The 23756-nt window shown below is 44.8% G+C and overlaps 1 protein-coding gene across 2 annotated transcripts; it reads right to left on the bottom strand.

Annotated features, from left to right (window-relative positions):
* Positions 1-438: 438 nt before the first annotated feature.
* LOC112260685 (peroxiredoxin-6-like) lies at positions 439-22136 on the bottom strand. Of its 2 annotated transcripts, XM_042328865.1 has the most exons (8): positions 21992-22136; positions 21854-21890; positions 19876-21447; positions 18717-19669; positions 3728-3884; positions 3431-3577; positions 1145-1291; positions 439-897 (listed from the first exon to the last, which is right to left on the bottom strand). In XM_042328865.1, exons 4-8 carry the CDS (start codon positions 18905-18907, stop codon positions 769-771), a joined length of 771 nt encoding a protein of 256 aa, XP_042184799.1. In that variant the 5' UTR covers positions 18908-19669; positions 19876-21447; positions 21854-21890; positions 21992-22136; the 3' UTR covers positions 439-768. The 2 variants fall into 2 exon arrangements, with proteins under 2 accessions (XP_042184799.1, XP_042184798.1); XM_042328864.1 differs by having other exon boundaries at positions 18717-21447.
* Positions 22137-23756: the final 1620 nt, after the last annotated feature.

The raw sequence follows: 23756 nt of genomic DNA, 5'->3' as shown, positions 1-23756 counted from the left end.
GAAGAAGTTACAGGTCTGTGAGAGCCAGAAATCTTGCTTGTTTGTAGGTGACCAAATTCTTATTTTCCACCATAATTTGCAAATAAATTCATAAAAAAATCCTACAATGTGATTTTCTGGATTTTTTTTCTCATTTTGTCTGTCATAGTTGAAGTGTACCTATGATGAAAATTACAGGCCTCTCTCATCTTTTTAAGTGTGAGAACTTGCACAATTGGTGGCTGACTAAATACTTTTTTGCCCCACTGTAGTCTCTTGTGGCGGCAGGCTGAGACTGTTATTTTAGCAAATTCAGGGTTAGCCCCAACCGGGACTCGAACCCAACACCTTAGCCGTTACACCATGAGATCCGATCCTCCGAAAAAGATTGGTAGGTGTCGGGTTACGGTTGCTTTATTGACTGCAATAAGTAACACTGAAGTGAAACTAAAGGCTGTGTTGCTGTTGAAGGCGTTTTATTAATCGTCTCACTATGAGAAGTAAGGCAGCACACCTGTCCAAAGTATTTAATACATCTTAAACCTGACAACTGCACATTCAACTCAATAAATTGAGTTGTCTGCTATGTGTCTTTGAACATGCGAGTACTACAACAAATGCAACACGTCCTGACACCATATTATCAGCAAAATGCTACCAGTCAATCTGTGATATGACCAGCATTCCATCATCCTAAAGAGAATGGCAATCCCTTTCATTGTCCTCATCATCTCCCTCTGTGGTTGTGTGGGAGGCTGTGTGACTATAGGTGTGATCCTCTGCTGCCCCTCATGGCTGAGGTGTGTAGCGCAGGTACTTCCTTCCTGAGGGTAGCTCTTTGGTGTAGACCCCTGCAGGGAACATGACTGCTGCCTCCTCCTCAGGGATATTTGGAGGAACCATCACGCGCTCACCAGGCTGGACAGAGAGAGGTAATGAGAAGGGGAGTTAGCAGAGAAAATAGAAATGGGCATAAGTGGCATGCCAATTGACATTGGACTGACAATGGATTCTAAGTGTTTGGAGATGTGATGAATGATGATGTTAACTGACTGTCTATTGGGTCACTCAAGCTTCCATTTATATTTGATTGATAATACTTCCTGAAGGATGCTGCAAATTCCACTGTCAGGCTATAGAGCTTGATATGGATTGGCTGACGGACCTGCCAATCAGCAGGGGTGGCCACCCGGTTCTTTGCTGTGAGCTGCAGGGAGTCGACCACTCTCAGGATCTCATCAAAGTTACGCCCCGTTGTGGCAGGGTAGAGCAGGGACAGCTTCAGCTTCTTGTCTTGGCCAATCACAAAAACCTGAGACATAAAAACATGTCACACTTTGGTGGGATGGCATTAGGCAGGTAGGGGCTGAGCATTGGTGGAAAAAATACCCAACTGTCATACTTGAGTAAACGTATAAATACCTTAATAGAAAGTTACTCAAGTAAAAGTCACCCAGTAAAATACTACTTGAGTAAAAGTCTAAAAGTATTTGGTTCTAAATATACTTAAGTATCAAAAGTAAAAGTATAAATAATTTAAAATTCCTTATTAAGCAAAGCAGATGGCACCATTTTCTTGTTTTTAAAATGTATAATTTACAAACGATGCATTTATATGTAGTGAGTCTGCCAGATCAGACCGTAGGGATGACCACTTGCGTGAATTGGACCATTTTCCTGTCCTGCTAAGCATTCATCATATAACAAGTACTTTTGGGTGTCGGGGAAAATGTATGGAGTAAAAAATGTATTATTTTCTTTAGGAATGTAGTGAAGTAAAAGTAAAAGTAGTCAAAAAATATAAATAGTAAAGTACAGATACCCCCAAAAACTACTTAAGTAGTACTTTCAAGTATTTTTTACCTAAGTACTTTACACCACTGGGGATGCATTTACTCACATGGCAAATGGTTAGCGGGCGAGAGAAACTGTGTGTGTGTGTGACAGAGTGAGAAAGTGTAGCAGATAAGGGCTGTGTTCACGAACAGGCAGCCATCATGCGGTGATATCACCCTCACTGATTCATATAAAAATATGACATCATGCAGCAAGGGGCTGAGGTAATGAGTGTTTTTGCCAGACGGGGTGGTGGGGCTTGGGGGGAGGGGTAGTTAACTCATACTAGCCAGTGAAGGTAGGCTGCTTGCAGCAGCATGAATAAGTCATGTTTATGGAAGATAGAGCACCAGAAAGAGGAGGACGATCTCATGGTGGGCAATGACTTACCGGAAACAGAAACGGTAGAGAGATACTGACAGGAAGAAAGCAGAAACGGTAGAGAAATACTGACAGGAAGAAAGCAGAAACGGTAGAGAGATACTGACAGGAAGAAAGCAGAAACGGTAGAGAGATACTGACAGGAAGAAAGCAGAAACGGTAGAGAGATACTGACAGGAAGACAGCAGAAACGGTAGAGATACTGACAGATACTGACAAGAAGAAAGCAGAAACGGTAGACAGATAGAAGAAAGCAGATACTGACAGGAAGAAAGCAGAAACGGTAGAGAGAGATACTGACAGGAAGAAAGCAGAAACGGTAGAGAGAGATACTGACAGGAAGAAAGCAGAAACGGTAGAGAGATACTGACAGGAAGAAAGCAGAAACGGTAGAGAGATACTGACAGGAAGAAAGCAGAAACGGTAGAGAGATACTGACAGGAAGAAAGCAGAAACGGTAGAGAGATACTGACAGGAAGAAAGCAGAAACGGTAGAGAGATACTGACAGGAAGAAAGCAGAAACGGTAGAGAGATACTGACAGGAAGAAAGCAGAAACGGTAGAGAGATAAAGAAAGAGAAACGGTAGAGAGATACTGACAGGAAGAAAGCAGAAACGGTAGAGAGATACTGACAGGAAGAAAGCAGAAACGGTAGAGGAAGAAAGATACTGACAGGAAGAAAGCAGAAACGGTAGAGAGAGATACTGACAGGAAGAAAGCAGAAACGGTAGAGAGATACTGACAGGAAGAAAGCAGAAACGGTAGAGAGATACTGACAGGAAGAAAGGAAGAAAGCAGAAACAGAAAGATACTGACAGGAAGAAAGCAGAAACGGTAGAGAGATACTGACAGGAAGAAAGCAGAAACGGTAGAGAGATACTGACAGGAAGAAAGAGAAACGGTAGAGCAGAAGAAAGCAGAAACGGTAGAGAGATACTGACAGGAAGAAAGCAGAAACGGTAGAGAGATACTGACAGGAAGAAAGCAGAAACGGTAGAGAGATACTGACAGGAAGAAAGCAGAAACGGTAGAGAGAGATACTGACAGGAAGAAAGCAGAAACGGTAGAGAGAGATACTGACAGGAAGAAAGCAGAAACGGTAGAGAGATACTGACAGGAAGAAAGCAGAAACGGTAGAGAGAGATACTGACAGGAAGAAAGTGTGGCTCTGAGTGTGTTTTTTGTTTGTCTGTACCTGTGTACATGTGTGTGCATGCATGTTTTGACACTCACACAGCGGGCAGTGAGGGGCATGCCGTCCTTGTCCTTCTCATCTGGGTCCAGCATGCCCAGGGCCACTGCCAGCTCCCTCTGATTGTCTGCTATGATGGGGAAAGGGAACGCACAGCCAGACTCCTCATTGTTGTAGGCCAAGATGTCCTACAGGACCACAGCACATCCGTCCATTACTATACACTGGTCATTGGTTTACACACTCACAACTGGGTGTCCCAAATGGCACCCTATTCCCTTTTGACCTGGTCAAAAGTAGTGCATTATAAAGGGGTGCCATTTGGGAACAGCCTATACCTTGGTCCAGCCATGGTGGTCCTCCAGACTGTCAATGGACAGGGCGATCATCTTCACGTTGCGCCTGCTGAACTCGTCGCTGGGTTTGGCTGCTCGGCCCAGCTCTGTGGTGCAGACAGGGGTGTAGTCACGGGGGTGGGAGAACAGGATACCCCAGCTACAGAGAGAGGGGGGCGGGAGTGATGGACAGAGGGAGAGAGAGGAAGATACAGAGAGAGAGGGGGAGTGATGGACAGAGGAAGATACAGAGAGAGGGGGGAGTGATGGACAGAGGGAGAGAGAGGAAGATACAGAGAGGGGGAGTGATGGACAGAGGGAGAGAGAGGAAGATACAGAGAGAGGGGGAGTGATGGACAGAGGAAGATACAGAGAGAGAGGGGGAGTGATGGACAGAGGGAGAGAGAGGAAGATACAGAGAGGGGGAGTGATGGACAGAGGGAGAGAGAGGAAGATACAGAGAGGGGGGAGTGATGGACAGAGGGAGAAAGAGGAAGATACAGAGAGAGAGAGGGGGTGATGGACAGAGGAAGAGAGAGGAAGATACAGAGAGAGGGGGAGTGATGGACAGAGGAAGAGAGAGAAAGAGAGAGAGAGGGGGAGTGATGGACAGAGAGGAAAATACAGAGAGAGAGGAAGATACAGAGAGAGGGGGAGTGATGGATAGAGGAAGAGAGAGAGAGGGGGAGTGATGGACAGAGGGAGAGAGAGGAAGATACAAAGAGAGAGGGGGAGTGATGGACAGAGTGAGAGAGGGGAAGATAGAGAGAGAGGGGGAGTGATGGACATAGGAAGATACAGAGGGAGGGGGAGTGATGGACAGAGGAAGATACAGAGGGAGAGGGGGGAGTGATGGACAGAGGAAGATACAGAGGAGAGGGTGGTAAAGGACTGTTTTAGGAGTGATGGACAGAGGAAAAGAGAGAAAGATACAGAGGGAGAGGGGGAGTGATGGACAGAGGAAGATAAGAATCTGGGGTGGAAATGGACAGTTTTAGGGAGAGGGGGAGTGATGGACAGAGGAAAAGAAAAGATACAGAAAGACTGTTTTAGGAGTGATGGACAGAGGGAGAGAAAAGATACAGAGAGACTGTTTTAGGAGTGATGGACAGAGGGGAGAGAAAGATACAGAGAGAGAGTTTTAGGAGTGATGGACAGAGGTAGAAAATCTGTAAAGACTGTTTTAGAGTGATGGACAGAGGTAAGAAAAGATACAGAAAGACTGTTTTAGGAGTGATGGACAGAGGGAGAGAGAAAGATACAGAGAGAGAGGGGGGAGTGATGGACAGAGGGAGAGAAAAGATACAGAGAGAGAGGGGGGAGTGATGGACAGACAGAGGAAAAAGACTGTTTTAGAGATGGAAGATACAGAGAGAGAGTTTTAGGAGTGATGGACAGAGGGAGAAAATCTGGAAGATACAGAGAGTGATGGACAGAGGGAATAAAATCTGAAGATACAGAGAGGAGTGATGGACAGAGGGAGAAGGAAAAAAAGTGATGGACAGAGAGAGTTTTAGGAGGAGGGGGAGTGATGGACAGAGGTAATAAAATCAGAGACTGGGAGTGATGGACAGAGGTAGAGGAAGATCTGTAAGAGACTGTTTTAGGGGGAGTGATGGACAGAGGGAGAGAAAAGATCAGAAAGACTGTTTTAGGGAGTGATGGACAGAGGTAGAGAGAAAATCTGAAAGACTGTTTTAGGGGGGAGTGATGGACAGAGGTAATAAAATCTACAGAAGACTGGGGGAGTGATGGACAGAGGGAGATAAAGATACAGAAAGACAGTTTTAGGAGTGATGGACAGAGGTAATAAAATCTGTAAAGACAGTTTTAGGAGTGATGGACAGAGGTAATAAAATCTGTAAAGACAGTTTTAGGAGTGATGGACAGAGGTAATAAAATCTGTAAAGACAGTTTTAGGAGTGATGGACAGAGGTAATAAAATCTGTAAAGACAGTTTTAGGAGTGATGGACAGAGGTAATAAAATCTGTAAAGACAGTTTTAGGAGTGATGGACAGAGGTAATAAAATCTGTAAAGACTGTTTTAGGAGTGATGGACAGAGGGAGAGAAAAGATAAAGACTGTTTTAGGAGTGATGGACAGAGGGAGAGAAAAGATAAAGACTGTTTTAGGGGTGATGGACAGAGGGAGAGAAAATCAGAAAGACTGGGGGAGTGATGGACAGAGGGAATAAAATACAGAATGAGACTGGGGAGTGATGGACAGAGGGAGAGAAAAGATACAGAAAGACTGGGGGAGTGATGGACAGAGGTAGAGAAAAGATACAGACTGAGGGGGTGATGGACAGAGGGAATAAAAAGTGTAAAGACTGTTTTAGGAGTGATGGACAGAGGTTTTAGAGAGAGGAAGATACAGAATCTGACTGTTTTAGGAGTGATGGACAGAGGAAGATACAGAGAGAGAGGGGGGAGTGATGGACAGAGGAAGATACAGAGAGAGAGGGGGAGTGATGGACAGAGGAAGATAAGAAGAGAGTAAGATACAGAGAGAGTTTTAGGAGTGTTTGACAGAGGGAGAGAAAAGTTACAGAGAGAGGGGGAGTGATAGACAGAGGGAGAGATGGAAGATACAGAGAGAGGGGAGGAGTGATGGACAGTGGAAGATACAGAGAGAGGAGTGATGGACAGAGGAAGATACAGAAGAGGGGGAGTGATGGACAGAGGAAGATACAGAGAGAGGGGGGAGTGATGGAGAGAGAGTAAGATACAGAATCTGTAAGATACAGAGAGAGAGGGGGAGTGTTTGACAGAGGGAGAGAAAAGTTAGAAGAGAGGGGGGAGTGATAGACAGAGGGAGAGAGAGGAAGATACAGAGAGAGGGTTTTAGGAGTGATGGACAGAGGAAGATACAGAGAGAGGGGGAGTGATGGACAGGAAGATACAGAGAGAGGGGGGAGTGATGGATAGAGGAAGATACAGAGAGAGAGGGGGAGTGATGGATAGAGGAAGATACAGAGAGAGGGGGGAGTGATGGATAAGGAAGATACAGAGAGAGGGGGAGTGATGGACAGAGGAAGATAAGAGAAGAGTAAGATACAGAGAGAGAGGGGAGTGTTTGACAGAGGGAAGAAAATCTTACAGAGAGAGGGGAGGAGTGATGGACAGAGGAAGATACAGAAAGAGGGGGAGTGATGGACAGAGGAAGATACAGAGAGAGAGGAAGTTACAGAGAGAGGGGGAGTGAGAGACAGAGGGAGAGAGAGGAAGATACAGAGAGAGGGGGAGTGATAGACAGAGGGAGAGAGAGGAAGTTACAGAGAGAGAGGGGGAGTGATGGACAGAGGGAGAGAAAAGATACAGAGAGAGAGGAGGAGTGATGGACAGAGGAAGATACAGAGAGAGGGGAGGAGTGATGGACAGAGGAAGATACAGAGAAGAGGGGGAGTGATGGACAGGAAGATGCAGGGGGAGTGATGGATAGAGGAAGATACAGAGAGAGAGGGGGAGTGATGGATAGAGGAAGATACAGAGAGAGACGGGGGAGTGATAGATAGAAAGATACAGAGAGAGGGGGGAGTGATGGACAGAGGGAGAGAGAGGAAGTTACAGAGAGAGGGGGAGTGATGGACAGAGGGAGAGAGAGGAAGATACAGAGAGAGGGGAGGAGTGATGGACAGAGGAAGATACAGAGAGAGGGGGAGTGATGGACAGAGGAAGATACAGAGAGAGAGGAAGTTACAGAGAGAGGGGGAGTGAGAGACAGAGGGAGAGAAAAGATACAGAGAGGGGGAGTGATAGACAGAGGGAGAGAGAGGAAGTTACAGAGAGAGAGGGGGAGTGATGGACAGAGGGAGAGAAAAGATACAGAAGAGAGGAGGAGTGATGACAGAGGAAGATACAGAGAGAGGGTTTTAGGAGTGATGGACAGAGGAAGATACAGAGAGAGAAAGTTACAGAGAGAGGGGGGAGTGAGAGACAGAGGGAGGGGGGAGTGATAGACAGAGGGAGAGAGAGAAGTTACAGAGAGAGAGGGGGAGTGATGGACAGAGGGAGAGAGAGGAAGATACAGAGAGAGAGGAGGAGTGATGGACAGAGGGAGAGAGAGGAAGATACAGAGAGAGAGGGGGAGTGGGGAGTGATGGACAGAGGGAGAGAGAGGAAGATACAGAGAGAGGGGGTGATGGACAGAGGGAGAGAGAGGAAGTTACAGAGAGAGAGGGGGAGTGATGGACAGAGGGAGAGAAAAGTTACAGAGAGAGGGGGCGTGATGGACAGAGGAAGAGAGAGAGAGGGGGAGTGATAGACAGAGGGAGAGAGAAGAAGATACAGAGAGAGGGGGGAGTGATAGACAGAGGGAGAGAAGGAAGATACAGAGAGAGGGGAGGAGTGATGGACAGAGGAAGATACAGAGAGAGAGAGGGGGAGTGATGGACAGAGGAAGATACAGAGAGAGAGGGGGAGTGATGGACAGAGGAAGATACAGAGAGAGAGTAAGATACAGAGAGAGAGGGGGGGGAGTGTTTGACAGAGGGAGAGAGAGGAAGTTACAGAGAGAGGGGGAGTGATAGACAGAGGGAGAGAAAAGATACAGAGAGAGGGGAGGAGTGATGGACAGTGGAAGATACAGAGAGAGAGGGGGGAGTGATGGACAGAGGAAGATACAGAGAGGGGGGAGTGATGGACAGAGGAAGATACAGAGAGAGAGGGGGAGTGATGGAGAGAGAGTAAGATACAGAGAGAGAGTAAGATACAGAGAGAGAGGGGGAGTGTTTGACAGAGGAGAGAGGAAGTTAGAGAGAGGGGGAGTGATAGACAGAGGGAGAGAGAGGAAGATACAGAGAGAGGGGAGGAGTGATGGACAGAGGAAGATACAGAGAGGGGGGGAGTGATGGACAGGAAGATACAGAGAGAGCAGGGGGTGATGGATAGAGGAAGATACAGAGAGAGAGGGGGATGGATAGAGGAAGATACAGAGAGAGGGGGGAGTGATGGATAGAGGAAGATACAGAGAGAGGGGGAGTGATGGACAGAGGAAGATACAGAGAGAGTAAGATACAGAGAGAGAGGGGGAGTGTTTGACAGAGGGAGAGAGAGGAAGTTACAGAGAGAGAGGGGGAGTGATGGACAGAGGGAGAGAGAGGAAGATACAGAGAGAGAGGAGGAGTGATGGACAGAGGAAGATACAGAGAGAGGGAGGAGTGATGGACAGAGGAAGATACAGAGAGAGAGGAAGTTACAGAGAGGGGGGGGAGTGATGGACAGAGGGAGAGAAGAGGAAGATACAGAGAGAGGGGGGAGTGATGGACAGAGGGAGAGAGAGGAAGATACAGAGAGAGAGGAGGAGTGATGGACAGAGGGAGAGAGAGGAAGATACAGAGAGAGACTGTTTTAGGGGGAGTGGGGAGTGATGGACAGAGGGAGAGAGAGGAAGTTACAGAGAGAGGGGGGGAGTGATGGACAGAGGGAGAGAGAGGAAGTTACAGAGAGAGGGGGCGTGATGGACAGAGGAAGAGAGAGAGAGGGGGAGTGATAGACAGAGGGAGAGAGAAGAAGATACAGAGAGAGGGGGGAGTGATAGACAGAGGGAGAGAGAGGAAGATACAGAGAGAGGGGAGGAGTGATGGACAGAGGAAGATACAGAGAGAGAGGGGGAGTGATGGACAGAGGAAGATACAGAGAGAGAGGGGGGAGTGATGGACAGAGGAAGATACAGAGAGAGAGTAAGATACAGAGAGAGAGGGGGGGAGTGTTTGACAGAGGGAGAGAGAGGAAGTTACAGAGAGAGGGGGGGGGAGTGATAGACAGAGAGAGAGAGGAAGATACAGAGAGAGGGGAGGAGTGATGGACAGTGGAAGATACAGAGAGAGAGGGGGGAGTGATGGACAGAGGAAGATACAGAGAGAGGGGGGAGTGATGGACAGAGGAAGATACAGAGAGAGAGGGGGAGTGATGGAGAGAGAGTAAGATACAGAGAGAGAGGGGGAGTGTTTGACAGAGGGAGAGAGGAAGTTAGAGAGAGGGGGGAGTGATAGACAGAGGGAGAGAGAGGAAGATACAGAGAGAGGGGAGGAGTGATGGACAGAGGAAGATACAGAGAGAGGGGGAGTGATGGACAGGAAGATACAGAGAGAGCAGGGGGAGTGATGGATAGAGGAAGATACAGAGAGAGAGGGGGAGTGATGGATAGAGGAAGATACAGAGAGAGGGGGGAGTGATGGATAGAGGAAGATACAGAGAGAGGGGGAGTGATGGACAGAGGAAGATACAGAGAGAGAGGTAAGATACAGAGAGAGAGGGGGAGTGTTTGACAGAGGGAGAGAGAGGAAGTTACAGAGAGAGGGGGAGTGAGAGACAGAGGGAGAGAGAGGAAGATACAGAGAGAGGGGGGAGTGATGGACAGAGGAAGATACAGAGAGAGGGGGAGTGATGGACAGAGGAAGATACAGAGAGAGAGGAAGATACAGAGAGAGGGGGGAGTGAGAGACAGAGGGAGAGAAGGAAGATACAGAGAGAGGGGGGAGTGATAGACAGAGGGAGAGAGAGGAAGTTACAGAGAGAGAGGGGGAGTGATGGACAGAGGATGGACAGAGAAGAGGAAGATACAGAGAGAGAGGAGTGATGGACAGAGGAAGATACAGAGAGAGGGGAGGAGTGATGGACAGAGGAAGATACAGAGAGAGAGGGGGAGTGATGGATAGGAAGATACAGAGAGAGCAGGGGGAGTGATGGATAGAGGAAGATACAGAGAGAGAGGGGGAGTGATGGATAGAGGAAGATACAGAGAGAGAGGGGGGAGTGATGGATAGAGGAAGATACAGAGAGAGAGGGGGAGTGATGGACAGAGGAAGATACAGAGAGAGGGGGGAGTGTTTGACAGAGCGAGAGAGAGGAAGTTACAGAGAGAGGGGGGAGTGATAGACAGGGGGAGAGAGAGGAAGATACAGAGAGAGGGGAGGAGTGATGGACAGAGGAAGATACAGAGAGAGGGGGAGTGATGGACAGAGGAAGATACAGAGAGAGAGGAAGTTACAGAGAGAGGGAGGGAGTGATGGACAGAGGAAGATACAGAGAGAGAGGAAGATACAGAGAGAGAGAGGGGGAGTGATGGACAGAGGAAGATACAGAGAGAGAGAGGGGGAGTGATGGATAGAGGAAGATACAGATAGAGGGGGGAGTGATGGACAGAGGAAGATACAGAGAGAGGGGGAGTGATGGACAGAGGGAGAGAGAGGAAGATACAAAGAGAGAGGGGGAGTGATGGACAGAGGAAGATACAGAGAGAGGGGGGAGTAATGGACAGAGGGAGAGGGGGGAGTGATGGACAGAGGAAAAGAGAGCAAGATACAGAGGGAGAGACAGATTAGAGAGAGAGAGATTAGTAGGGACCTATTATAGGAATGTCAGCCTTTTTGTCTCCCTGCTCCTGTGTTTCTGTTTTAGTGGAGCGGCTAAGCTGTAAAATTTGACTCAAATCGTTCACTTTGTGATAAATGCACCACATTTGGTACAAAGGTAGATTTGGGTACCTTGAAAAGATTTAGATATGGAGTCACCACATATTTGCCTTCTGGCGGGCATGGTAGTCCTTTTTCAAAATGGCCCTCGACTGTAACACTATGTTACAATTCAGAAGGACTGCTTTGACAAAAAGGCAACAAATTAGTCATGGTGCTAGATTTATTGACGCTGAAAAGATTAAGATATGGAGCCACCACAGATTTGGCCCCTGGGGGCCAAGGCAGGTATCTTACAAAATGGCCACTGTTGGTAACACAATATTGCAGTTACAAAGTCATTTTTTGTTGTTGTTGATAAACACCAAATTGGGCAAAGAGTTCAATTTATATATCCTGAAAATATTTAGATAGGGAGCCATGACTTTTAGAGGTCCCTTAGGGAGCAGTAAGTACACATCTACCCGATACTGCCTCAATCACCACCAAAAGTCCATGGCATACCGAACTGTGGCACATAGCCTTTACTTTGTTGAAATAGCAGAACATATTCAAATGCAAGTAGAAAAACTAGTGGGTCATACTTTTGATCATGAAATTGGTTGAAATAAATATATTACAGCTTGAAAGATTTGTTGTCCACAGCAATTGTGAACTATTCCAACTCAATGGGGTGTTTTCCCAGGTACAGCTGAAGTTACTGTATTTGCTCCTTGCATTGCAAAGTAGCTTTAGTAGCCATTTTCTCTGGAACCCAACGTCTTAATGTCATGGTATATGTGAAGGCGAAGTCAGGTGCAGGAGAGCAGAGTATGATTAAATAAAGCTCACTTTATTGTAGTTCCAAACCGGGAGCACAACAAAACAAACGCACTCAAAAAACGGAACAATAAAGTAAAGAGCTAAACGAACATCACTAGACATGAAAACCAATTACACACAAAACATGATGGGAATCAGAGGTTAAATACAAGTAGATTGATTGGGGAAATGAAAACCAGGTGTGTATGAAAACAAGACAAAACAAATGGATACATGAAAAATGGAGTGGCGCTGGCTAGAAAGCCGGTGACGTCGATCGCCGAACGCCGCCCGAACAAGGAGAGGAGCCGACTTCGGCGGAAGTCGTGACACTTAACCAGTAGACCAAAATAATATTCTGTTCTGGGCCGAAGCTGGTTGTAAGTCGCAGGCAGGGCTACCTCATCTATAGAGCGTTCTAACTCACCTCAGATACACAGTCTCAGAAATATTCTTTTTCCTACAAAAGATAACTGCTGTATTTCCCTATGTACTCATTGTATTGTACTCTGTTAAACATTTTAAACAGATTCAGGCCAATAAGTATAGGCCATGACTTTATATACAGTGCATTTGAAAAGTATTCAGACAACTTCTCTTTTTCCACATGTTGTTATGTTACAGCCTTTTTCTAAAAATGACTAAATAATTCCCCCCCCCCCATCAATCTACACACAATACCTCATAATGACAAAGCGAAAACATTTTGGGGGAAATATTTTCACATTTATTAAAAATACAAAACAAAAATACCTACCGTTCAAAAGTTTGGGGTCACTTAGAAATGTCCTTGTTTTTGAAAGAAAAGCACATTTTTTGTCCATTAAAATAACATCAAATTGATCAGAAATACAGTGTAGACATTGTTAATGTTGTAAATGACTATTGTAACTGGAAACGACAGATTTTTTATGGAATATCTACATAGGCGAACAGAGGCCCATTATCAGCAACCATCACTCCTGTGTTCCAATGGCACGTTGTGTTAGCTAATCCAAGTTTATCATTTTCAAAGACTAATTGATCATTAGAAAACCCTTTTGCAATTATGTTAGCACAGCTGAAAACTGTTGTCCTGATTTAAGAAGCAATAAAACTGGCCTTCTTTAGACTAGTTGAGTATCTGGAGCATCAGCATTTGTGGGTTCAATTACAGGCTCAAAATGTCCAGAAACAAAGACTTTTCTTCTGAAACTTGTCAGTCTATTCTTGTTCTGAGAAATGAAGGCTATTCCATGTGAGAAATTGCCAAGAAACTGAAGATCTCATACAACGCTGTGTACTACTCCCTTCACAGAACAGTGCAAACTGGCTCTAACCAGAACAGAAAGAGGAGTGGGAGGCCCCGGTGCACAACTGAGCAAGAGGACAAGTACATTAGAGTGTCTAGTTTGAGAAACAGATGCCTCACAAGTCCTCAACTGGCAGGTCCCTTTAATAGTACCAACAAAACACCAGTCTCAACGTCAACAGTGAAGAAGCGACTCTGGGATGATGGCTTTTGGAACCACCAAGATTCTTCCTAGAGCTGGCCACCCGGCCAAACTGAGCAATCGGGGGAGAAGGGCCTGGGTCAGAGAGGTGACCAAGAACCTGATGGTCTGTATGACAGCGCTCAAGAGTTCCTCTGTGGAGATGGGAGAATCTTACAGAAGGACAACCATCTCTGCAGCACGCCACCAATCAGGCCTTTATGGTAGAGTGGCCAGACGGAAGCCACTCCTCATTAAAAGAAACATGACAGCCCGTTTAGAGTTGCCAAAAGGCACGTAAAGGACTATCAGACCATGAGAAACAAGATTCTCTGGTCTGATGAAACCAAGATTGAACTTTTTGGCCTGAATGCAAAGCATCTGGAGGAAACCTGGCACCATCCCTACGGTGAAGCATGGTGGTGGCAGCATCATGTTATGGGGATGTTTTGCAGCTGCAGGGACTGGGAGACTAGTCAGGTTTGAGGGAAAGATATATGGAGCAAAGTACAGAGAGATCCTTGATGAAAACCTGCCACAGGGGGCTCAGGACCTCAGACTGGGGCGAAGGTTCACCTTCCAACAGGAGTCTCTGAATGTCCTAGAGTGGCCCAGACAGAGCCCGGACTTCAACCCGATTGAACATCTCTGGAGAGACCTGAATATAAACTCAGCAAAAAAATAAATGGCCCTTTTTCAGTACTCTGTCTTTCAAAGATAATTTGTAAAAATTCAAATAACTTCACAGATCTTCATTGTAAAGGGTTTAAACACAGTTTCCCATGCTTGTTCAATGAACCATAAACAATGAACTTCTCTAGGGTAGGGGGCAGCATTAAGAATTTTGGATGAAAAGCGTGCCCAAATTAAACCGCCTTCTACTCAGGCCCAGAAGATAGGATATGCATATAGCGCCACAGCATCACGCCACAGCATCATCGGACTGAGCTTGTTGTCATTGCAGGCAATCTCAACGCTGTGCGTTACAGGGAAGACATCCTTCTCCCTCATGTGGTACCCTTCCTGCAGGTTCCTCCTGACATGACCCTCCAGCATGACAATGCCACCAGTCATACTGCTCATTCTGTGAATGATTTCCTGCAAGACAGGAATGTCAGTGATCTGCCATGGCCAGCGAAGAGCCTGGATCTCAATCCCATTGAGCACGTCTGGGACCTGTTAGATCGGAGGGTGAGGGCTAGGGCCATTCCCCCCAGAAATGTCTGGGAACTTGCAGGTGCCTTGGTGGAAGAGTGGGGTAACATCTCACAGCAAGAACTGGCACATCTGGTGCAGTCCATGAGGAGATGCACTGCAGTACTTAATGAAGCTGGTGGCCACATCAGATACTGACTGTTAGTTTTTTTACACATTATTTAATTTCTGTTTGTCACATGTCTGTGGAACTTGTTCAGTGTATGTCTCAGTTGTTGAATCTTGCTACATCGGGGCAAAAAAGTATTTAGTCAGCTACCAATTGTGCAAGTTCTCCCACTTAAAAAGATGAGAGAGGCCTGTAATTTTCATCATAGGTACACTTCAACTATGACAGACAAAATGAGAAGACAAAAATCCAGAAAATCACATTGTATGATTTTTAATGAATTTATTTGCAAATTATGGTGGAAAATAAGTATTTGGTCACCTACAAACAAGCAAGATTTCTGGCTCTCACAGACCTGTAACTTCTTCTTTAACAGGCTCCTCTTGTCCTCCAATCGTTACCCGTATTAATGGCACCTGTTTGAACTTGTTATCAGTATAAAAGACACCTGTCCACAACCTCAAACAGTCACCCTCCAATCTCCACTATGGCCAAGACCAAAGAGCTGTCAAAGGACACCAGAAACAAAATTGTAGACCTGCACCAGGCTGGGAAGACGGAATCTGCATTAGGTAAGCAGCTTGGTTTGAAGAAATCAACTGTGGGAGCAATTATTAGGAAATGGAAGACATACAAGACCACTGATAATCTCCCTCGATCTGGGGCTCCACGCAAGATCTCACCCCGTGGTGTTAAAATGATCACAAGAACGGTGAGCAAAAATCCCAGAACCACACGGGGGGGACCTAGTGAATGACCTGCAGAGAGCTGGGACCAAAGTAACAAAGCCTACCATCAGTAACACACTACGCCGCCAGGGACTCAAATCCTGCAGTGACAGACGTGTCCCCCTGCTTAAGCCAGTACATGTCCAGGCCCGTCTGAAGTTTGCTAGAGAGCATTTGGATGATCCAGAAGAAGATTGGGAGAATGTCATATGGTCAGATGAAACCAAAATATAACTTTTTGGTAAAAACTCAACTCGTTGTGTTTGGAGGACAAAGAATGCTGAGTTGCATCCAAAGAACACCACACCTACTGTGAAGCATGGGGGTGGAAACATCATGCTTTGGGGCTGTTTTTCTGCAAAGGGACCAGGACGACTTATTCGTGTAAAGGAAAGAATGAATGGGGCCATGTATCGTGAGATTTTGAGTGAAAACCTCCTTCCATCAGCAAGGGCATTGAAGATGAAACTTGGCTGGGTCTTTCAGCATGACAATGATCCCAAACACTCCACCAGGGCAACGAAGGAGTGGCTTCGTAAGAAGCATTTCAAGGTCCTGGAGTGGCCTAGCCAGTCTCCAGATCTCAACCCCATAGAAAATCTTTGGAGGGAGTTGAAAGTCTGTGTTGCCCAGCAACAGCCCCAAAACATCACTGCTCTAGAGGAGATCTGTATGGAGGAATGGGCCAAAATACCAGCAACAGTGTGTGAAAACCTTGTGAAGACTTACAGAAAACGTTTGACCTCTGTCATTGCCAACAAAGGGTATATAACAAAGTATTGAGATAAACTTTTGTTATTGACCAAATACTTATTTTCCACCATAATTTGCAAATAAATTCATTAAAAATCCTACAATGTGATTTTCTGGATTTTTTTTCTTTTTTTGTCTGTCATAGTTGAAGTGTACCTATGATGAAAATTACAGGCCTCTCTTATCTTTTTAAGTGGGAGAACTTACACAATTGGTGGCTGACTAAATACTTGTTTCCCCCACTGTATATTCATACAAATATTTACACATGTTAAGTTTGCTGAAAATAAACACAGTTGACAGTGAGAGGACGTTTCTTTTTTTGCTGAGTTTAGTTGTGCAGCGAAGCTCTCCATTCAACCTGACAAGGGCTTGAGAGGGTCTGCAGAGAAGAATGGAAGAAACTCCCCAAATACAGGTGTGCCAAGCTTGTAGCGTTATACCTAAGAATAATCGAGACTGTAATCGCTGCCAAAGGTGCTACAACAAAGTACTGAGTAAAGGATCTGAATACTTCAGTAAATGTGATATTTCAGTTTTTTTTAATACATTTGCAAAAATGTCTAATAACCTGCTTTTGCTTTGTCATTATGGGGCATTGTGTGTAGATTGATGAGGGGGGGGAACTATTTAATCCATTTTAGAATAAGGTTGTAATGTAACAAAATGTAGAAAAAGTCAAGTGGTCTGAATACTTTCTGAATGCACTGTAGATTAAAGGTTTGTGAAATAGTGGGTCAGTCTGTAGTCATTTAGTAAGATGGCTACCACAGCTCCCTGGGGCCAAATCTGTGGTGACACAATATCTAAATCTTTTTAGGGTCCATAAATCTAGCTCTGTGGCAAATTTGGTGCCTTTACCTCAAAGCAGTCCTTCTGAATTGTAAACTCATGTTACAGTCGTGGGGTATTTTGTAAGAGAGCCACCACAGCCCCAAGGGCCAAATCTGGGGCGGATCCATATCTAAATCTTTTCAAGGTACCTAAATCTACCGCTGTACCAAATATGGTACAAAGTGAACAATTGAGTCAAATTTTACAGCTTAGCCACTCCACTAAAACAGAAACACAGGAGCAGGGAGACAGAAAGGCTGACATTCCTATGCTAGGCCCCTACTAATCTCTCCATCTCTCTGTATCTTCCTCTCTCTTCCTCTGTCCATCACATTTTCAGGGTACATAAATATGCATTTCTGCCAAATGTGATGCTTTTATCAAAAAGTGAACGATTTGGCCTCCCGGGTGGCGCAGTGGTTAAGGGCGCTGTAGTATAGCGCCAGCTGTGCCATCAGAGACTCTGGGTTCGCGCCCAGGCTCTGTCGTAACCGGCCGCGACCGGGAGGTCCATGGGGCGACGCACAATTGTTCTAGCGTCGTCCGGGTTAGGTCGGGCTTGGTCGGTAGGGATGTCCGTGTCTCATCGCGCACCACCGACTCCTGTGGCGGGCCGGGCGCAGTGCGCGCTAACCAAGGTTGCCAGGTGCTTCCCCTGACACATTGGTGCGGGTTGGATGCGCGCAGTGCTAAGAAGCAGTGCGGCTGTGCGGCTTGTGTATCCGGGGACGCATGACTTTCTACCTTCGTCTCTCCCGAGCCCGTACGGGAGTTGTAGCGACAAGATAGGTACTAAAAGAATTGGATAAAAAGGTTGGGGGGGTAGGAAGTGAACGATCTGTACTCAAAACATTCTACGCATCAGTACACTCGATTTTTAATACTGTATGTAATACTAATGCATATAGGGTAAGAAATAATGAAATGTTTAATAGATCAGGGTAAGAAATAATGAAATGTTCAACATAATTTAATAAAACATGTTGAAATTAAACCCGATTATGCCAAGCAGCCTAAAGATTTATTTGATCATGTAATGTAAAATGAAAAATATAGGCGACCTCAAGTATGCCCACAGAGAACTTGTCTTGTTGCAGCAACTGACATTTCAGTGTTGTCAGCGTTTTCATTGAGTGGGCTTAGAGAACAAATGATTTGAGCTGCAAGCAAGCAGTTTTTTTCCCTGACGTCTCAACCTAGTTAGACTGACACAACCAACTGGCCTAGATCAAATAAAACCACAGACCATGAGTAAAGATACATGTCTAAATATTATTCAGATAGGGGAAGAATAGCGGTTTATTATTATATCTACGAAAAAAATAGAGATGCCAAAGCATCCTCGCTATACCCAATAACGTTAGGTATCAGATTAAAATTCACACCAACAGTTTGAGAGTACAGTAGGATATGACAACTATCAGCATAATCAACTTTACGACTTTTGCCAAACCATACTAAACCTTTATTTTTACAAGTGAATGATTTAGGTCTCATTTCTTTAGAAACAGGTGCCTTGTTGAATGCAAATGATATAGTGAAATCGAAGAGAACATAAATTATATAACGGAAAACTGGAATCTCAGGTAGTATATTCCAAAATGCTAACACGTGATTTCAATCGATGGCATATTTAATGTCATATCAGCCTTTAAAATTACTTACGAGTCACCCAAAAAATCGTGGAATTTAATTTTGCCGTTAGTGGTTTCGGCCTCAAAATTAGGAAACACATCTCCTAGAAGTAGTCCGGGCATGGTCGCAATGAAGACCCGCGCGCTCCAGTAACAGCATACTGATGACAGCAGGTTCAAATCGTCTAACCCGGAACAGGTTTTAACACTTAGTATGATCATTTTTCAAGTGTCAAATGTCATATTTTTGTAGACATGATTTTTTTTCTCACTTATCCAGTTTGCTTTTAAGGTGATAAAAATACAAAAACTATTTATAAAAAGCGTTTACAGGCGTAAAAAGCGTTTTTTTTGTTGCTTTTTTCAAGTGTCAACAGTACGTTTTACACGTGTTCTTTACACCTGTCCAGTGCGCATTTACAGGTGATTAGAACACTTGTTATGGTCATTTTTGCACATGTTCTATATACCTGTCCAGTGTGCTTTTACAGGTGATTAGAACGCTCTAACCCAGAGTCTCACTCCAGAGACTGGGTGGGCCGAGCCCCGGGGACATACTGGTTGTTATTAGCTAGCAACCTGTGGCTCTCCAAGCAGCTAGAGGTGTGCGTCTTTGAGGACTCCACCTGTGGCAGCATTCTGCACCTGGTGAGGTTGGTGGAGATCACTGGCCACTCCGTGCCCTGGTTCATCGGCACCTTGTACGGCACCATCCCTTTAAAGCTGCATTGGGTTAATGGTCTGGACAATATCACACAGAGCTGCATAATTGGCAAACAATTCATCAATTCACGAAAGTGTCTGATATTTCGTTTATATCTGCCAATTAATTTTGCGTTCAGTGGTAGGCAAAGGGTAGTATCCATTTTAATCGTGGCTCCATCATCGAGCCGGTCTGTAGTAGCTGGCATTGCGGTGGGCCTGCGCCAAATACCAGGGCCCATGGGAAAGTTCCCTGCCTTTAACCTGCCGACAGTGTCACCTCTGCAGAGTCAAAGGAAAAACAGAAGCGGCTGTTCACGATTATAATGGTATCGATGTGTTTACATAACACTGCATTTGGGTTGTTGATTCGAGTTCTTGAGGTTGTGTCATACTTTCCTAGTGGAAGAGTTCCCAGGATGGGCCATTTATGGCCTATCAATTGCTTTTTAAGACTCTTTAGAACCTTGCATGGGCCAATATTTTACCATGACATTTGTGGTATGGTGACTTGAAACATCCTGTTGACTGAACAACTCTTCCTTCCTCACTCTGTTTCTCTCTTCTCCTCCCCTTGTCATCATCAGCTCTACTCCTGGACCGGATTGTGAAGACTTTGTTCCACTGTCAGAGGCCTCCTGCCCAGAACCGCTCCAACATAATAATATAATATAATAATATATGCATTATAAATATAATTGTAATATTAGAAATACAAGTTCAATCTGTACTTCAATGCACATCTGTTGTGCATTATAAAAACAGGAGGAAAGAGGTGGCAAGAGAGCTGTAAAAGACAAAGGGAAAGAACAGAGGAGCAGGGAAGACAGTATATGATTAATGAATTACAGTGCTACCCTAATAATCTCTCAGAGACTGTTAGACAAAATAAGGTAGTTAAAGAGACAAGTGTTCAACAGGAATCTGTGCGTGTGGCCACACCTGGTGTCCACACTAAGTGGCTGCAGAGCAATGTATGCTGGAAAAACGTGCAGACTTACGAGGACAAACAATATAGCGCAGTTATAGAAATAATTAAGTGTCTTACTATTCTCCATGGTTGGCCCTCTTGCCTATTCTTTGAATGTGGAAGGAGCCACAGTTATACACCTGAGTCTGCTTACTGCACAACCCATGAATCAGATTGATAGATAAGTGTGTAGGTGTGGGTTATAGGGTGTCTAATTGTTCTACATCTTTTCAATATGGGAGACTTAAAATAGCCTGTTTTGTTTTTGTACAGACATCACACCCTTACCTAAACAGCACCCTCACCTGAGAAGTTGAAATTAAAAGGGAGAGAAACTGGGAATTGAACAACTGCAGTTGACATAGCTAAGCAAATGGAAGAATACTCTTATTTCAATGTGGATGGCTCTTAAAATAGCCTTTGGTTGTTCATAGTGTAGTCTATGGTGTTGCCAGGGAACAGCACACCCTTCGAAGAAGTAGGAGGTGAAGATCTCTCGCCTCTTGCTGCATTGTTGGACCCCATCCTTGAAACATCCTGAAGAGCAGCAGACTTCTCCTATGGCACATGGTGGCGAGTTGCAGATCCCCTCCTGGTCCTCGTGTCCATTATATTATGTAGGACACAGGTAGCCTTCACACGCCTGAATTCCCCCAGGAGGCAGTCCCAGATGGCCCTGGTCACCCACCCTTGCAGTGCCCTACACGGTAACTGTAGGAAATCATTTTGAAATAATGTCCTGTTACAAGGTATCTGTAGGAATATGGAAGATAATGTCATTAGACTTTCACATCACCAGGTCATTGTGGATTACTGAAGTATAATATCCCTCATAACAAATCATGATAACATTGGATAGATAGATGCATGTGTAGCATGTGACAATAGCAGGATCATATCAAGGATAGCATCACAAATGAATACATAAATACTACTTGAAGCTTGATGAGTTGATCATTTGAATCAGCTGTGTCGTGCTAAGGCTGAAACGTGCATCCCTTTGATTTCCCGGGACCAGGACTGAGAACCGCTGCTCGTCATTGGGACCTCTTCATCTGCAGACAGGCTTCTGTATCTGAGGACAGAAAACCTCACAAGAAACAGACTTCATTATACTAAAATTAGACTGCACTGAATATTATGTTACTATTATCACTGTCCTCACTTAATGGGAATGGAACCACAAAACTCCATACCCTATCCAGAATAGCCTACTCTCTCACTTTGACAGTTGGAGCTGCTATCCTTTCACCCTTCTCCATTGCTGTTAGCTACCTACCTACAAATGCATTTATAGATAGCTAGCTAATACGAAGTTAAGTAGCAGGTGATATTTAATTCACTTAGCTATCTATACGTATGTAAAGTTGGCTAGATAGCTAACGTTAGCTAGCTACATTAGTAGCTCATTTGAGTTAGCCTGCACTGTAGCTAGTTAGCTAATAATACATGTTTTGATTTTACATTCGAAATATAACGTTATTTACTTAACTTACTTGAATAGGTTATCCCAGCCATGTGGACGATTAGAAACTGGGAAGAAACGTTTGTTTGTCACCAGAGCGTTTTAGAGCATCTTACAATGTACCTGTGAATAAATTCATATAATGTAATAACCAGACTTTCATACAAACTTGCTATGATGAATTCTTGACGCAACATCGAACTTGCTGCCATATGCTTCCAGCACACCCAAACGCGAGCTACTCTGGGGGGCCTAAACCGCACGTATCCATTACGGTGTGCTAGTGTAGACAAACCGTTAACCATCTGGCTGCCATGTGTGCCCACTTCCTGCTGGCCCAGCTGGTGGTGACGCCCCCCCTCATCACAATTTTCTCTTTACATATTTTTTTGTTGTGGAATGCAATGCATTTACAGTTTTTAGATCTGTTCTACGAATTGCCAAGTGGCATTCAGTTACAGTTGATGAAAATGTAAAGACTAATAGTGCATTTTGTCACTGGCTCTATGGAGCGGTATATTTATTTTTTATGTATATTTACTTTACATAGCCCCCATAGCTATTGTCGTTTGAAGATATATATATTTTTTGATGGGTGTGCAAGAATTAACGATATATTGTTTTAATTGTGTGTCACAGGTTCTACTGGTAAGTGACAGACAGTGTTAGATAATGACACAATCAAGACGTTGCCAACCTATGACTTTCACACTGAAATAGGATACAACGACGGAAAGTATCAAACAACAAAGTTTATTTCAGAGAGGAAGTGAAATTCTGTTGGTAAAACAGTGAGAATGAGAGACATAAAAATCATGCATGGTTCCTGGTTAAGAGACCCATTGTCACGTTCTGACCTTTATTTAGTTTGTTTTGTATTTATTTAGTATGGTCAGGGCGTGAGTTGGGGTGGGCAGTTTATGTTTGTTTTTCTATGATTTGGGGATTTGTATGTTTCGGCCTAGTATGGTTCTCAATCAGAGGCAGGTGTCATTAGTTGTCTCTGATTGAGAATCATACTTAGGTAGCCTGGGTTTCACTTTGTTTGTGGGTGATTGTCTATGTTGATTGCTTGTGTCATCACAGTTCTCATTTAGCTTCACGGTCGTTTTGTGTTGAGTGTTTTCTTTATTAAATTTCATCATGAACACATACCACGCGCATTTTGGTCCTCCAATCCTTCTCTCCTCTTCAGATGAAGAGGAGGACGCCCGTGACACCCATTCCATATACAGTAGGGTGCTGTGGTATTGCCCTATTGTCGTGTATGTTTCTGTCTGTGTGGGGGGTGAAATGGTACCATACCCACCCCAAGCAAAGTTTCCATTAGTGTGCACAGCAGCTGCTGCCGAGTGTCATCTCCTGGCTGTCATTATTAGTCTCCTTACAGTGTTGCCACACACACACACACGGTGGTAACACCCGAGCAATACCTACCCTCCCCAATGTTGTTGAATGCCCACCCATGCCAACATTCTGTAGACCCCCACCCCAACAGACATGTCTCTAGGGGTTAACAGTATAACACTTGGTTCAAGCCATTATGGAGGTCAGAATTAGAGACTAGCTAGCTCGGTCCAATAGCTCCGGTTGCTATGTTGATGAAGTGGCAATGTGTTGATGAAGCACATGGATTCCAGGCTAGGTTGATGAAGTAATCAGCACCTAAACTATAGACCTACGGACTATTCTATAGGCACATAGCTGTTAGCCTGGAATCCACACTGAATATGGCCCAATGCAGATTCCAGGCTACATAGCTAATTTCTTAGAACTCATTGAAATGATACTAGACATGTCAATTACTGGCCAGCAGATGGCACCACATGACCTGTTAAAAACAAACCTGCATTGTCTCTTCCGAAATGCTTTGCTCTTTGTGTACTGTGGCTTATTCTGTAGTTTGCTGTGCATGTCAAGGCTTTGGGTGGCTT

The sequence above is a fragment of the Oncorhynchus tshawytscha genome, linkage group LG10, assembly GCF_018296145.1.
Source record: "Oncorhynchus tshawytscha isolate Ot180627B linkage group LG10, Otsh_v2.0, whole genome shotgun sequence".
Classification (NCBI taxonomy): domain Eukaryota; kingdom Metazoa; phylum Chordata; class Actinopteri; order Salmoniformes; family Salmonidae; genus Oncorhynchus; species Oncorhynchus tshawytscha.
This window is presented reverse-complemented; position numbering and strand designations above follow the sequence as displayed.

Excerpts from the sequence above, each read along its gene's own strand:
- LOC112260685 (XM_042328864.1), bottom strand. The coding sequence starts at position 18,907 with ATGATCATACTAAGTGTTAAAACCTGTTCCGGGTTAGACGATTTGAAC. Across the intron at positions 3,885-18,716 it reads CACGATTTTTTGGGTGACTC|CTGGGGTATCCTGTTCTCCC; the intron begins GTAAGTAATTTT and ends CTCTCTCTGTAG. Across the intron at positions 898-1,144 it reads CCACCCCTGCTGATTGGCAG|CCTGGTGAGCGCGTGATGGT; the intron begins GTCCGTCAGCCA and ends CTCTCTGTCCAG.